The following is a 15,522-nucleotide window of genomic DNA, read 5'->3' on the forward strand; positions in this document are numbered from 1 at the left end:
TATATGAAATAAGAAGATCGGTAATTCCTTGCCACGAGGGTTCGAATTACAGTTGAACAAACTGCCGGCCAACGGTAGTTTGGCGGCAGATTTAAATACGAATTTGGCAATGTTTGGTTTCTTGATCGACACGCGCTTTTGTGAATGCCAAAGAGGTAATTTCTTGCCTAAATCACTTGTTTCAAATTCCCCCTTTTCTTCGATTGCTATCTCTTTCCTGGATCATTCATCTTCTTCAGTGATAAAAGAAACATTCCAATTGGTAAGCCTCTTTCTCTGTCCTTTTTCACTCGGAACCTTAGCTGAATCATTTCTTTCTTTTTTTGAGATTTTTATTTTCGTTTATGTTTTTTTGTTCCAATGAATTCTCGGGTGTTTGCTCTTTTCAGTTTTATTTGTAGTACATTACAAATTTACAATTGAATTCTCCATTGAAAGTTTGAAACTGAAAACACAGCCGAGTTTGTGTTTTTTTGTTCTTCAGATTTTGTTATGTGTATGAAGAACAAAGTTTCGCTGTTGTTTTTTTCCTGTTATTCACTTTATTTGATTCCATTGTAAAAGAAGAGTAATTTGGTAAGATATGGATAATAATCCACACCAAAATCCATACCCTTATCATCATGTATACTCTCCTCCAAATCAAGATCCATATGCGCATCAGCATCCGTATCCTCCGTATCCATATCCTTACAATCCCCAATACCCTCATGCACCTCATATGTATCTTCCCCCAGGCTACGCTTCTGGTTCAGCTCCCATAGACTATAGGCATTCTCATTCTCATCCTCATCCTGGACCATTTCCTTATCAATACGCACACCCTACTCCCCAACATCCTGCTATTTTCCACTATGGTTCATCTCCTTACCCTTACCAGCATTCCCTATCTGGTCACTACCCGCCACCTGAAAGTTGTCCACAATCATCCGCCTCTTATCAACAACCTGCGCAATATCCTCCTCCTATAAGTAATTCCGAGCTCCACTCAAGACAGAACAGCTTTTCTGGACATAACAGGCAGGCTAGTACAAGTTCCTTAGGAACAAATATGTGTAGTGCCCCACCTGTTGCTATGGCTTATCCACCTTTGGATCATCAAGTAATATGCATTTGTCTGGTAGTCATCGTTCTGCTCCTGCATCACCCTCGGCACCTTCAGTGCTTCCAGCAGCCGCTTCTACTTCAACACCTGAGCTGGATGGTTCACTTTATGCAAGTAAATCTGAAATCTGGGAAGGGCCTAGTTTAGGCCGAGCTGATTCGGCTAATCAACCTGCCTTTCAACGCAACGATTCACAAAATGGAAACAGTATGCAGATTTTATCTTTCCATACAGGTTCATTGAGAGTTTTGCTTCTACATGGAAATTTAGATATGTGGGTTTTTGAGGCAAAAAAATGTTCCCAACATGGATATGTTCATAAGACTTTAGGTGATATGTTTGGGAACTTTTCTTCAAATATCTCCAAAAATTTTGGAGGAAAAGGGGATGGGAAGAATACAAGTGATCCTTATGTCACAATAGCCATTTCTGTGCCGTTATAGGAAGGACATATGTGATCAACAATGATGAAAATCCTGTCTGTATGCAAAATTTCAATGTTCATATTGCACATCATGCTGCTGAAGTGCAATTCGTTGTTAAAGACAGTGATGTATTGGGGTCAGAAATTATAGGAGTTGTAGCGATTCCAGTTGAGCAGATATACTCGACGGGAAAATTTGAGGGAAGCTGTCCAGTTCTGAATGATAAGGGAAAGCCCTGTAAGCCTGGAGCAGTCTTACGATTATCAATTCAGTACACACCAATGGAAAATTTGAGCATCTATCATCATGGTGTTGGAGCAGGTCCTAATTATGTGGGAGTTCCCGGAACATATTTTCCTCTTCGGAAGGGGGTAAAAGTGACTCTTTAACAAGATGCCCATGTACCTGATGGGATTCTTCCAACCATGAAACTTGATCATGGGATGACCTATGTGCACGGAAAGTGCTGGCGTGACATATTTGATGCTATCCGTCAAGCTAGGCGCTTGATTTACATTACAGAGTGGTCAGTTTGGCACAAAGTTAGGCTGGTACGCAATGCTGGTCCTGTTTCAGATTGCTCTTTGGGGTATATTCTTAGGTCGAAGTCTCAGGAAGGAGTTAGAGTGCTACTTCAGCTATGGGATGATCCTACTTCGAGAAGCATCTTGGGATACAAAATGGTAACTTATTATTACATTTTTCTTGTACATTATAGCTTCAGGGTTTAAAGCTAATGACAATAGAAATATATGGCGATCATTGTGCAGATCTGGTTAATGGAGAAAATGAAATGTGCATATGAATGATGACAATGAGAGTATGCGAACTTTGTCCAGTTTGTGTGTGCAAACTTGTTTATGATGATAGGAATTAAATCACCTTTTAACCTTTAGAAAGCTTTGCTTATCATGGATTTTAATTAACCTCTCTAAATTGACAAATACAGGATGGAATAATGGCAACCCATGATGAGGAAACACGTAGTTTTTTCAAAACTCTTCTGTGCATGTGTTACTTTGTCCTCGTGTGGCTGGGTCAAGCAAAAGGTTAATGATTCTATCCCATAAATGCATTTCTAACTCTTCGAATTTTTCCTCATCAATTTGGATTCAATTTGGCATCAGTAGATATTACTGCTATATTGTTTTTTGTTGGGAATTTTTTATCAGCATTACTAAGATTTTCAAGTCACAGTTTGCGCTATTCTTGTAACATGTGGTGGTTGCATTTTGCAAATTACTACCAACCACATGCTGACAGGATGTTTGGCAATAAGAAAAAAAAAAGCTAGCTTTGGGACAGCCTGAAGTAGTATTTTCAACCTTTGGATCCATAGACCAATTGCTGATTACTTTTTTGTATTTATACCATGATGGTGATTAACCTTCCGAAAATAATCAGAGCCCTTCTGCTTCATGCTCTTGTTTTTTCATTTGAATAGGACTGAGTTTTGTTTTCTAAGTTTGATGGTAAATGCCCTTATCCGTCATAATTTTCCTGAGTTTTTGTTTGTTTACGTTTTTAATGGATTCTCAATTTCTCTTAGGACTGTCAAATATCAAATACTTGATTAGTTTTATGTCTTCTGAACTTCTTGTTATCAGTTTTTTTTTTATCGGTAGCTGGTAAATATTAGGAAGTCCGAGGGATTGGAACCTTGGACCTTAGCAAACACTAAGTCATCCCTAAATTATCACCAGCCTTTTTTGTTATATGTTATCCTGTTCTTTGGATAAAGCACTATGTTTTTCTGATGCCATCAATTATCAGGAAGTGGGAACAATTTATACACACCATCAGAAAACTGTTATTGTGGATGTTGATGCTGGGAAAAACTACAGAAAAATTATTGCTTTTGTTGGTGGCATTTACTTATGTGATGGACGATATGATGATCCACATCATCCTCTATTTTTTTTTGGATAATTTAAAATTTTATTACCCAAATAACAAATTGCTACAGTAACAGAATACAAAATCAGTAACTGAAATACTGGAATACAGGGAGCAACCTACTTACAAAGAAAATCAAAGATCACATATATCCCAATTCCTTACAAGAGTAATATTAACATTGTCATTTCTATTAAAGTTCCTATTCCTTAAGTGTAGCCTGACTATATCCCTTATGGTTTGAAACAGTTCTTGAGCATTCTTAGACCGGCTTTGAAACAGTCTCTTGTTTCTTTCATCCCACAGAAAATAGATAGTAGCGTTGAGAGCTATCTTCAAAATTGAAGTGAGCAGAGATTTTCCTTTCCAAGAAGAAGTTGCCCATGCACAAAAAGAATTCCATGTACTTGGAAAAAACTGAATGCCAGAAATAGAGAAAACAGATTTCCAGATGAAATCTGCCATAGAACATTGAAGGATTAGGCGATCCCTTGTTTCAGTATGTTTGTCACAAAAAACACATTTGCAGTCGTTAATCAGTCCCATACGGTGAAGTCTTTCCTTTGTAGGAAGTCTATCTGAGGGAGGCCTTGGAATCAAAGACATAAAAACTTGGAACAAAGCTTGCATGCTCCTACTCATTAAAAATATCCTAGCAGGTGAAGGTTCACTTTGGGTGGCATGGATTAAATGCTATGTCCTCAAAGATACGGACCTATGGACTGTTAACATCCGTCCATCTCTAAGCTGGAGTGTTAGGAAACTCCTTAAACTGCGATCGGAGGCTTACCCCATTTTGACTAATGGTGCTGTGACAATGAGATCTATTTGGGATTCTATTCGTGAAAAAAGACCTCTTGTTTCCTGGCAGAATATTATTTGGATCCTCTATTTTGGTCACTGCAAACATTACATAAGGGTCACTATCATAATCCAACATATACGGTAACTACTTGCCATTCTTTTCTTTCGTTTTATGACATTGGGGTAGCTGCAAGTTTAATGGTAATTCATCACAGTAAATAAGATTTCCTGCTCATTATTTAATTGCAAATTACTTGAGCAGAATTCTACAGAAGGTTGTCCAAGAGAAGTTTGGCATGATATGCACAGTAAAATTGATGGCCCAGCTGCATATGATGTTCTGGTCAACTTTGAGGAACGGTGGTTGAAGTCGGCCAAGACTCATGGACTTAAAAAATTAAAGAAACCCTTTGATGATGCTTTGCTGAGGATGGAAAGAATTCCAGACATTCTGGGAGTTACTGATTTTACCTATTCTGAGAGTGATCCTGAAGGTTGGCATGTTCAGGTAATTTTGCTACTTAATCTTGGCTTTAGTCACAAATGTTTGACCATAGCATCGTTATTTTTTTCGAAAATTCATCGAGATGTCTGCTCTGGAGCAAGTACCACATAAGCTTTTTTTTCTTCTGGACAAGTGTTTAGTTGTATTATCCAAAAAAGTAGAATTCTGCTACAATTACACAAACCAGAGTGTGTCTAATTCATCTCTATTATCAATTCACCCCTAAACCCTTCTAATCAAGTATGCTCCAAACCGTACACAAATAAAAATTCACACTATCAGTTTTGTCAATACTTTTCCCACTTAGTATAATCTTTACTATTCCCTTGACGGAATGCTCATTCTTAGTCCTATGCTGCCCTCTGAATCGTCTTCTGTAACATTCTTCGCACTCCATGCAAGCTTTAGGATGGTAGTGCTTAAATCTTTACCCTTTAGTCTTGTGCAAGCCCAGAGCAGCTTCTGTTCCGAATTGAAGACAACACAATTAATCCTGCACACCCTCAATATATTTCTGCAAATACTCTTAGAGAACTGACATTCAATGAAGAGGCGGTTCCTTGTTTCCATCTCACTGCAGCAGAGATTGCATTATCCTACAGAAGCTTATTCATGACACTGATGTTTTAGCTCGGTTCAATTCGAGCATTAAGACCTGTTTATACTGCTTTGGCATTAGATTTTCTGATAATCATTATCTTTTTGCATTAACTGAAGAACTATGATCTTTAAACTAGATACTGAAAGGCCCTTGATCTTTAACTGTTACTATTGTCGCAGCTCAAAACTAGGGAAATGATGTACGAGACTATTTACAGGGCTTTAGTGGTGGTTGGACTTGATGGTATTTACTCGCCAGAGGACTATTTGAATTTCTTCTGTCTCGCCAATCGCGAGAATGATGGATATCAACCTCCAGGCAATGAAAGTCCGAGGTCCGTAAACACTCAGGAGGTACTCTATACCATGTTCCAAAAACAATATTTTAGTAGTTCAAATCTTGGGAAATGTCATGGTAGTCTAAGACCCTCAAACCTTACCCCAAAAGTTCCTAAACTGTTAATATATATGTTCCTGGTTTTTGCATTCCAGTCTCTAAGCCGGAAAAGTCAACGATTTATTATCTATGTCCATTCAAAAGGTATGATAGTTGATGATGAGTACAAAATAGTAGGGTCTGCAAACATCAATCAACGCTCCATGGAGGGTACCAGAGATACCGAGATCGCAATGGGAGCTTACCAACCTCAATATTCCTGGGCAGCAAAACATTCTAGTCCACTCGTACAGGTAACTTCTCGGTTACATCCGTATTAATGATATAATTTGCTTGTTTATTAAATGAACCTATGATCCTAGAAACACAAATATAAGATGTCTCACTTCTCCCCCCCCCCCCCCGAGTATCATTAACTCTATGCTGTTTATTATAGATATATGGGTATAGGACTGCTTCACTCACCCGGAGAGTATCGACTGCGTAAGACGGATTGTTCAAATGGGTAAGCTTAACTGGAAACAATTTGCGTCGGAGGAAGTGGATGTCAGGGGTAAGATCAAGCCCCTTCCTGGATGTGAAACTTGGGGGAAACATTTGTGGCTCATTTCTTGGCATACAAGAAAACCTTACAATTTAACCTAACCTGCTGCCACTACATACAATACGATTCAAATACAATTCAAATACAATTTTGAAAGTGTGCATGAAATATATACATTTATTATAGGTTTAAAAGCCCTTTTTATTGTATAGATTTTTAACTGCTCATTTTTACATTGTACAAAGCAAATTTTTGTACTTGCCTATATTCATAGTTCAAATAGAAAACTGATCATTCTTCTTTCTTCTTATTTTTCTTTCAAAATATTTTTTTTTCATTTAAATCAATCGAGCAATTGTATAGATAATTTTAATTTGAATCAATTATTACAAGTATTAAACCTAATAAACTAAAGTTTCCAGATGTTTTATTTATCATTAAATCGAAGCTTTTCTAAACTATATCACCGTTCTAAAATTTTAACCAGTAAATTAACGACGCGTTAGCAAAATGAAATGATATAAGTAATTTGAGAATTTATGCAAAATATTTTAAATTTTAGAGGTCAAATTAGCATGGAAGTCGTAGTTTTATTAGTGATATAAAAAATTTAAAATTTTAAAAATCAATTTAAATTAGAGATTATAATTTAAGTACAGTATATACAATTATCTCTTATTAAATTAGAGAAAAATTTGGTTTAACAAGTTGGTTATTACAATTTATTTCGGCGGTATTAGGCCCATTATCCGTGGTTCGTGGTTCGTGGTTTTTTGAGATTAAATATGACACGGCTATAATTGTGGGGGACCGCATAGAAACTTGATCAAACTATGATATCAACCGTACACGTGGACTTAGCATTGCCTGAAATCCAGCCTGTCTTTCTAGAGTGGACCGCACCCAGTTCATTGCATTTGTAGCACACAAAACCAAAGACGGAACCGCCCATTTTATCTCTGTACCAGTCACCATAGGACCCACCTCCTTTTTTTATTGATTTATTGTTATTATTTTACAACCGTTGATCACATGCTGAACAATATCAAAGCAAAACTGTGATTCTATCTTTTTTTTTTGGTAAACTACGTATTTAGTATATCAACTATCACTTTTGTTCTTTCTTGGTCATTCAACTATTTTTTGTTTTAAAATCATACCTTATGGTTTGATTTCATTTTAGTAACTCACCGCTAACATAACTACTGACGTTGTATTTTTTTCAATGATGATGTGACATTATTTTACAGTGTCACGTTAGCATCACTGTTAATTTTTAACGGTAAGTGATCAAAATAAAACCAAAACGTAATGTTATGTATTATTTAAAAATAATAATTAAATGACTAAAACGAAACAAAAGTGATACTAAACTTGTAGTGTAGTACACAGTATTTCATGTAGTATACACATTATTAGTTGGTTCTTAAAGGCGAAGAATTAGTTGGTTTGCCTGTTCTTGTGTATCAATTTTATATCCTGTCTTTCTATAATTTATACACATTATTGCATGTATTATAGTAACAAAACATGCGAATTAACTTAGTTGAGCCGATAATTAAACATGTGAAATTATTAATGGTCTTGCCATATATAAGCATCATTTGTGATAAGCCATTCATTTAAACTTTGATCTTGGAGTGAAATCTGCATATAGATATTATTTGGAGAGATAAGGGTACGGGTTCAGCCGATGATTCTTGCGTGGTTAAATGACTTTATAGTAAAACTATCTTCCTCAAAAGTACATTCGATCTTCAAAAAATATATTTAGACTTAATCGTAATTACGTGAACCACACCTGAAAAGATGAGTATATATATTTTTAAAAATTTTAGTTTATTTTTGGAACTCGAAGTCAGTTGAACAAGAACATGTATTTACATTTTACAATTTAATTTCATAATATATATATGAAGGAGAAGAAGAGCATCTGATGCCACTGCCCGAATCTTCTTTCTTTCCTTTTTCTTCTTTCATGATCGCGTTATCTTGTAGACCCTACCAACAAAGGATCCCACGTGTCAGATTTTAAAAAAAACGCCGTTAACAGTACGTCCCGGATACGTGTCCCGACTGCAGACTGACCAAACTTTTGGCCCACAATCTCTCTCGATCGGATTTGGACCACCGAACTAACCCGTAGGGACCACCACGCGGCTACTCCTTGGTAACATTGCAAAAAGGGTCCCGTAGGGTCCACTTTTTTCTTTTTCTTTTTCTATTGGGTCCCGTGCCCCACATGACAGGACTGTTCGATACTCGATAGAATGATCCGTTCGACGCATGACTTCCTCTTTGCAATGCACGGTCCACGGATTGCCCCCTGCTCTTTTAGTTTCAGTGTTGACCCACACTAACATTTTGTGGACCCTACCCCTCCCGCCTAATCTGACCCCACATTACACGTGCGCACCTTTAACCAAAAACCCTCAATTGAGCAGGTCCTCCTCTAGCTTCGCTCTCGTTCATGGCGGATGCACCAACAACGAAGCCACCGATAAAAAAAAACCTCAAAAACAGTCAGCCCAAGTGGAAGGAAAAAGAGAGAGAAAATTTATTGTTTTTCAATCAATGCTTTGAAGATCGATTCATGAACTGGAGCTCTTGTTTATCGTAAATCTCCAACGAGAAGTCTCTAAGCATCTGAGTTGTTGCCGTTGTAGTAGTGGTAGCGGCGGAACTCGAACTCGAACTCGGTGCCAAAATCGACACCGTTTTAGCCGTCTTGGAAACTGGAGCCACACAGCTCGTGACAGCTACATTACTTTGAAGTTGACTCGGCGTTGTTGTTGCACCGTGTTGCATGGCTGAGGCAAACAACGATATGGGACGACCCGAAATATTAATCAGCGGTGTAGCGGTGGCCGGAAATGTAAATATATGAGGCTGAGTATATGGGCCGGCTACGGATGCCATATGTGGTACCATGAAGAACGCGCCAGGAACGACGGCGCTTGATGGTATGGCCCAAATTGGAACCAAACCCTGCGGCGGAACAGCTTGTTGCTGTTGGTGTTGAGAAGTAATTACAGGAGCCAAACCAGATGAAACCGAAACGGTGTCGTTGACGTCAACAACTTCGCTATTAGCGGATCGTTTGTGCTTCTTTTTACTAGGGTCGCCGGGTTCGGGATTAGCGTTCGTTGGAATTTTAAGGGTCCCATTAACCGACATAGCGATGGCGGGAACGGTACCGGTTCCAGTTGCCGCTATTATCGCCAGTTCGGCGTGCTCTAATAACCAGCGTATAGTTTCTCCATCCGACTTGTGTCCTAATTCTCGTGTCAGTTGAAAGATCCGAGCCGCGCAAGTAGCGGGAATTCGGATCCTCCGGCCACGTCCCTCGACTTTCGTGTGACGATCCTTTGTTGACGCTCGTTTTGGCGCGGCGGGCGCTGTCGTTACTGGAGGCACAGGAACAGCTGACGGCACGTGCACCGCCATGGGCATCAGGCTTACAGTTGTCTCTATGTCAGGCTCTTCTTTGGGATTCTTCGACGCTGCTGCAGCCGCCTCCCCGCCGCCGTTGATGCTGAGAACAACCGGTCTGCTATCTCCGTCCTCTTCAACCTCATGTTTATGAATAGCAGCCATCGATTTTTATTTTAGGAAGCACAGAACACGTAAAAAGATGACCCTAACAGGAGAGAAACTGAAAAGAAAGTAAAAGCTTTGAATTTTATAAAGAGGATGAAAAGGGAAAAAGAGGTAAAATTCACTCAAGTCACACACTTATTAATTTGGTTACAAATGGTCGTGTATTTCTAAAAATATTTAATGTAAAAATAAAGTGCTTAAATTAAATTTAAATTCAATTTTAGGTGTTTAAATAATTTTACGTTAAAAAAAATGTTTAACTTTTTTAACATTATACTTTTACGCGCATGAATTGTAATGATTTTTAAATTTATTATTAAATGCAGATGTAGTCTTATTAAATTTTAAAATTTTATTTAAATTAAAGTTTTAAAATTATATTTTTTTAAAAACCTCAAAATTTTATAAAATTATAAAAAAACTCAAATCCCTAAAATATATAAGGTCAACCCCCTTAACTTTGTGGCCTCCACTAATACCGTCCATCTATCCAATATTGTCGATCGAAACCCCTTACTTCTATTTCCAACGTCGTTATTGAAATGCCTAAAACTCAAAACTCAAATGTGGGGTTAACTTCGTCGGTGTTAATATATAAGGTTTAGGAGTCAAAAACGATAGAATGGGAGGGAAAATTACCGCTGGATGAGGGGGAATTGTGGCTGGGGCAGGAGGATATGCAGCTGACGAGGGGAGGTACGGGGGTTTGGGTTTTTTTTAATACTTTTTTTATTTTAAAATTAAATATATACAAGTACAACATGTATTAGATAACATTTAATTTTAACAACTATTATGATCAATACATCTAAAAGTACAACATCAAAAAAATTAGATACCTAAAATTAATTTTAGGTATAATTTATGTACTTATTTTTACATTAAATCTTCTAAAAATTATAATTTAATAAATTAAGTAAAATACTATTACAAATAAATTTAAAAAATCATTAAATATTAAATAAAATAATAATATGATATTGATTTAATTATTGTTCTTTTACTAAATTACTTATTTTTATTTTAAAAATAATATATTGTTTTCCGATATTTAAAATTTATCTCAATATCTTATCTACATTGTATTTATTATTCCATATGATTTATCGAAACTACTTTTTATTATAAACTTAAAAAATACCATCTTTCAGTTTTTTTAAAAAGACTGCATACTTTTTTTTTGGGACAATTTTTTCTTCTTTAAATATCTTGATGAAAGTAATCTACGGTGATCTACCGATCGTGGAATTAAGGGTTGGACCCACTGGGTGATGACACGTGGTGGGTTCCATGCCCACAGGATTATTTGATTTTTTTAGCATAGAAATATTAAATTATCTGATCGTTGAAGGTCAAAGGTAGTGATGAATATCCAAATTGCAAATTATTTTGGTCTTCTTATTTGTTTATTTTTCGCTCACATTGATCAACGGTCCAAAGCATGAAAATCGAGTCATTCTAAATCGTTTAAAAAATAATATGTTTTTAAAAGATGAATATGAAATAAAAAATGAGTATTTCACATTAAATTTTGGGTAAATATTTACATACCTAATTATCATTCTAATTTCGTTTTTACCGTTTAATTATCGTTTTAAATCATATTTAAAACTATATTTTAATCACTCGTCGTTTAAAAATTAATATTAATGCTGACATGTCTCAAAGAAAATGTCACATCAGAAGAAAAAAAACATAATGCCAATAATTCAGTTTATTTTTTAATGGTAAGTGACCAAGACATAATATAAAGTATATATATATATTAAAATAATTGAGTGACCAAAACGAAATTAAAGTAATAGTTGAGTGACTAAATATAAAATTTATCCTTATATTTTAACGAACGGGGTTTTATATGTTTGGTAAATGTTGAGTTCTTGAGTTTTAAGTACTTTGGTTTCAACTTTATTTATGTAAATTATATATATGTAATTTTATTTTGTTATAATTTGAGATAATTTAAGTGTCAAGGTAGTTATAAAATTATATAATTATAATAATTGATTTTAATTGTAATTGTTATTCAACTTGAAATTAAATTATATAATTAAAATTATTGATTCCATTTATTATTATTTCAATATTGTTTCTAATTGGTTTCAACTGAACTTGTGATATAATGATAAAAGAGTTTCGATATAATAAAGTATCGAGTGATATTGAATGTCGAATTCGATTCTAACAACCCATTCTCTCTCATTATAGAAAAGAATAAACTACACCATTAGTCACTAAGCTTTATGACTTATCTCATTTTGTCACTAAACTATAATATTTTTAATTTTCCACTGTACTTTTCAAATTGGTTTTTTACTAGATCATTAACAGGGAAATAATATTACATTTTGGTTTTGATGTGAAAGATAAAAAATAATTTTATTCATTTTTGGTGTTGACATTATTTTTTGCACCTCGTCTTCTTTATTAACACCTAGGGTTTTTTTTAGTCACCTTCAGAAACCATCATTCTTTGATTTGTTTTGTGATCATTATAGACATCGACGAATTATCTCATCGTCTTCTATCACTTTATCAATTTAGCTTTCCTTAAAACTTCTTTTAAAATAACTAAATTAAACCAAATAAATCTGTATTTTTGGGATGTTTAGGAGTTTTCTCGAATTTGAGGAGTATGGCGTTGTTCATTTGAAAATTCTACCGATGTTTTTTTTTATGAGAAGACAAATAATATATTTAAAAACTAGTCTCATCGAGCAATTGTCAAAAAAGATTAAAAACCACTCCTTTAGATGAATTTATGTTGATTTTTTAGTGAATTTCGTGAACAAACTAATTTAAGGACCATAGATAAGAAATATTTGTGAATATTTCAATAATGATCTTGTTACAAATGTCAAGAGAAAAGGGAGTTGACAATTTTATGCAGAAAACAAAAAAGACAACAACCTCGTTTAATAATTTAACGACTGAATGAAAAACCAAAGCAATTAAAAAATTAATGGCAAAATTGAAACAGTTTATATATCAATGATGAAAAGGAGCCGGAACTTAAATTTTAGTAATGAATAGTGTAGTTAACCCCCAACAAATAAGAATAGCGAAGGACCGCCAAGTAGAGTGGGGCCAAAACCCTGGAATTCTTTGGAAGCATTAAGCATATAAAGGAGGGGCCAGGTGAGGGGTTTTCCCCCAATCCCCACCACCATCATGCATGGGTGGTTCAACTTTGACAAATGGAAGTTCATCACTTCCCAAAATGCCCCCCTCCCCCCTCCTTAAACATGTTCACACCCACACCACATGTTAGTAAAAGTTATGTTATTAACCATATCATAAAGACTATGGTTTTTAGCTCTTCACAACAATCTCTTTTAAACTTTTTAACCTAACAAATGGCCACAAAGGTGAGGTTCTTAGGTTTGGTTGGCTAAGGAGGGATTACGTATACTTTATTCTCAAATCGACTTATTTTGACTTTTAAATTGTATTTTTTTTATTTTATTATAGTACTAAACTATCAATTATCATATTTTTATTCAAATATACTATTTTTTAATTTAGACATCAAAATAATACCAACCTTTTAAAAGGGCAAAATCAGTCCATTAACGTGGTAAAAAATTATGTCTCGTTAATGATGCATGGGAAATTATTTTCTCACCTAAGGTAAAATGAATAATGTATGAGGAAAGATGATCGAATTATTTAACGTCCTCATAAAGACACATGGAAGATAATACAATGTCTTCCCCATGAACCTATGACTGATGCACACCCGTGCCTTCCCAAGCCTCGTAGAAGACATTCATTGTTCCATGCGTATTTCCATGCCATGCATAAGACACCTACTGCTCTGTGCGTATTTCATGTGTTAATGTTCAAAATACCTTATTTGAGAGAATAATCTCAAAGGTACAACATATGGAGATATTTTTTTCTATTACCCAATTTGAACAATTTTGCCCTTTTAAAAGTATGTTTAACGTCTTTATCAATGTAGCAGTAGAATTGTGCATTGAAGGACCAAGTTGAAAGGGGAAAAAAGAAGACAAAATGATGTTTCCTAAAAGAAGAATAATAAGAATTTTGTCCAAAAAAAAAATAAAACATGCGTGATACATATAAAATATTGATGTTAGTACGAGTCAAGCAGAGAGGACGATGCACGTTTACGGACATTTCAAACGTTTAAATATAATATTTTAAATATTTATTCATTAAGTAATTGAAGATAATGTCACACATATGTACATCGTGACTTAGTCTATGCTCGTGCTCGTACTAACACGTGTCTACAATACGTACAATAAATGAAATGAGATGATAATGATAATTTAGATATAAATAAGACAAAATCAAATTATATATTAGAATATAAAACTGTTTTTTTAAATAAAGAGATGGAAAAAAGGATTAAATATAAATGAGAGAAAATTTTAATAAAAAGACTAAACTTAATTTATTACTGTAACCAACCTTTATTTTTTTTCGTAAGAACTTTTGAATGCCTTTTGGGAATAAGTGGGAAGGAAAAAGGATTAAGTCAATTTTATATTAAAAACCCCTATTAAATAATTATTTAGAAAAATATCCCCCTAAGATCATTATTTAAAAAAAACCTTCTCAAACTGCCCACGTAGGGCGGTCTCGTGCTTTGTAGAGTACGATTCCCTTCCTCGCGCCCCCAAGGTGTGTTTCCAGTCTTACGTGGTTGGACTTTCTAGGTAGACACATTAAATAGTCTGATATAATACCTCGCGCCCTGCAGGATGAGACCCGCGATCTGGTAAACGAGAAATTGTCAATTTCTCGAGATATAGTTCATGTACCTCACGCCCTGCAGGACGAGAGAACCGTCGATTCTCAGCCCACACCAAAACTTCTATAGGCATGTTCGAGTCTTATTTTCAGGTGTAAAGTATAAATTTTTCATAATTTATAAGCATAGATGTGAAGTACTATAACTTGTCTTTAATTTGAGTCTATTATCACCACATTCGAGACTTTCTAAGCACGGTAAAAATCAACCTGAAATGGATTGAAAGCCTGATTTTGTTCATCAAGTGTAAGGCAAAATGGCTTCATAGGCATGTTCGAGTCTTATTTCCGAGTTGTAAATAGTAGATTTTTCGTAATTTATAAGCATAGAGAATTAATATTGCAACTTTTCTTTAAGTTGAGCCTAATATTGCCACATTCGAGACATTATAAGAGGGGTAAAAAAAGGCCCTGAAAATGGTTAGGAAAAATGCTTCTGTTCAATAAGTTTAAGGCAAAATGGCTTCATAGGCATGTTCGAGTGTTATTTTCGGGTTGTAAATAGCATATTTTTTGTAATTTATAAGCTTAGAGGCCTAGTATTGCAACTTTTTCTTTAAGTTTAGCTTAATATCATTACATTTGAGACATTCTAAGCGGGTTAAAAATCGCGTTGAAATTGGTTCAGAAGCATGCTTTTTTTTAATCAAATACAATGTAAGGAATGACTTTCAGGATGAAAGAACAAGTCGAGGCAGCAATTAAAAACTACAACATACGTCGCTCTGTGACGTCAACTGTGAAAAAAAAACAGATGCAGACAAGTACATTGTTGAATATCTACACAAGAAGCATGGATGTAATTGGAGGGTTCATGTATCATAGTTAAAGGCGATGAACAACCATTAGAAACTCACAAAATAC

At 35.1% G+C, this 15,522-nt stretch overlaps 1 protein-coding gene and 1 pseudogene across 1 annotated transcript; one reads left to right on the forward strand and one right to left on the reverse strand.

The window, feature by feature from the left end:
- Window positions 1–422: 422 nt before the first annotated feature.
- On the forward strand, window positions 423–6,456 carry LOC120135930 (annotated as a pseudogene).
- Window positions 6,457–8,266: 1,810 nt separating this feature from the next.
- Window positions 8,267–9,933, reverse strand: LOC120135995 (transcription factor TCP9-like). Its single transcript, XM_039152115.1, has one exon. The coding sequence runs from the start codon at window positions 9,871–9,873 to the stop codon at window positions 8,848–8,850; it is 1,026 nt and encodes a 341-aa protein (XP_039008046.1). The 5' UTR covers window positions 9,874–9,933; the 3' UTR covers window positions 8,267–8,847.
- Between the last annotated feature and the right edge of the window lie 5,589 nt (window positions 9,934–15,522).

This window comes from Hibiscus syriacus, unplaced genomic scaffold (assembly GCF_006381635.1).
Source record: "Hibiscus syriacus cultivar Baekdansim isolate YM2019G1 unplaced genomic scaffold, ASM638163v2 tig00110621_pilon, whole genome shotgun sequence".
NCBI classification, from domain to species: Eukaryota; Viridiplantae; Streptophyta; class Magnoliopsida; order Malvales; family Malvaceae; genus Hibiscus; species Hibiscus syriacus.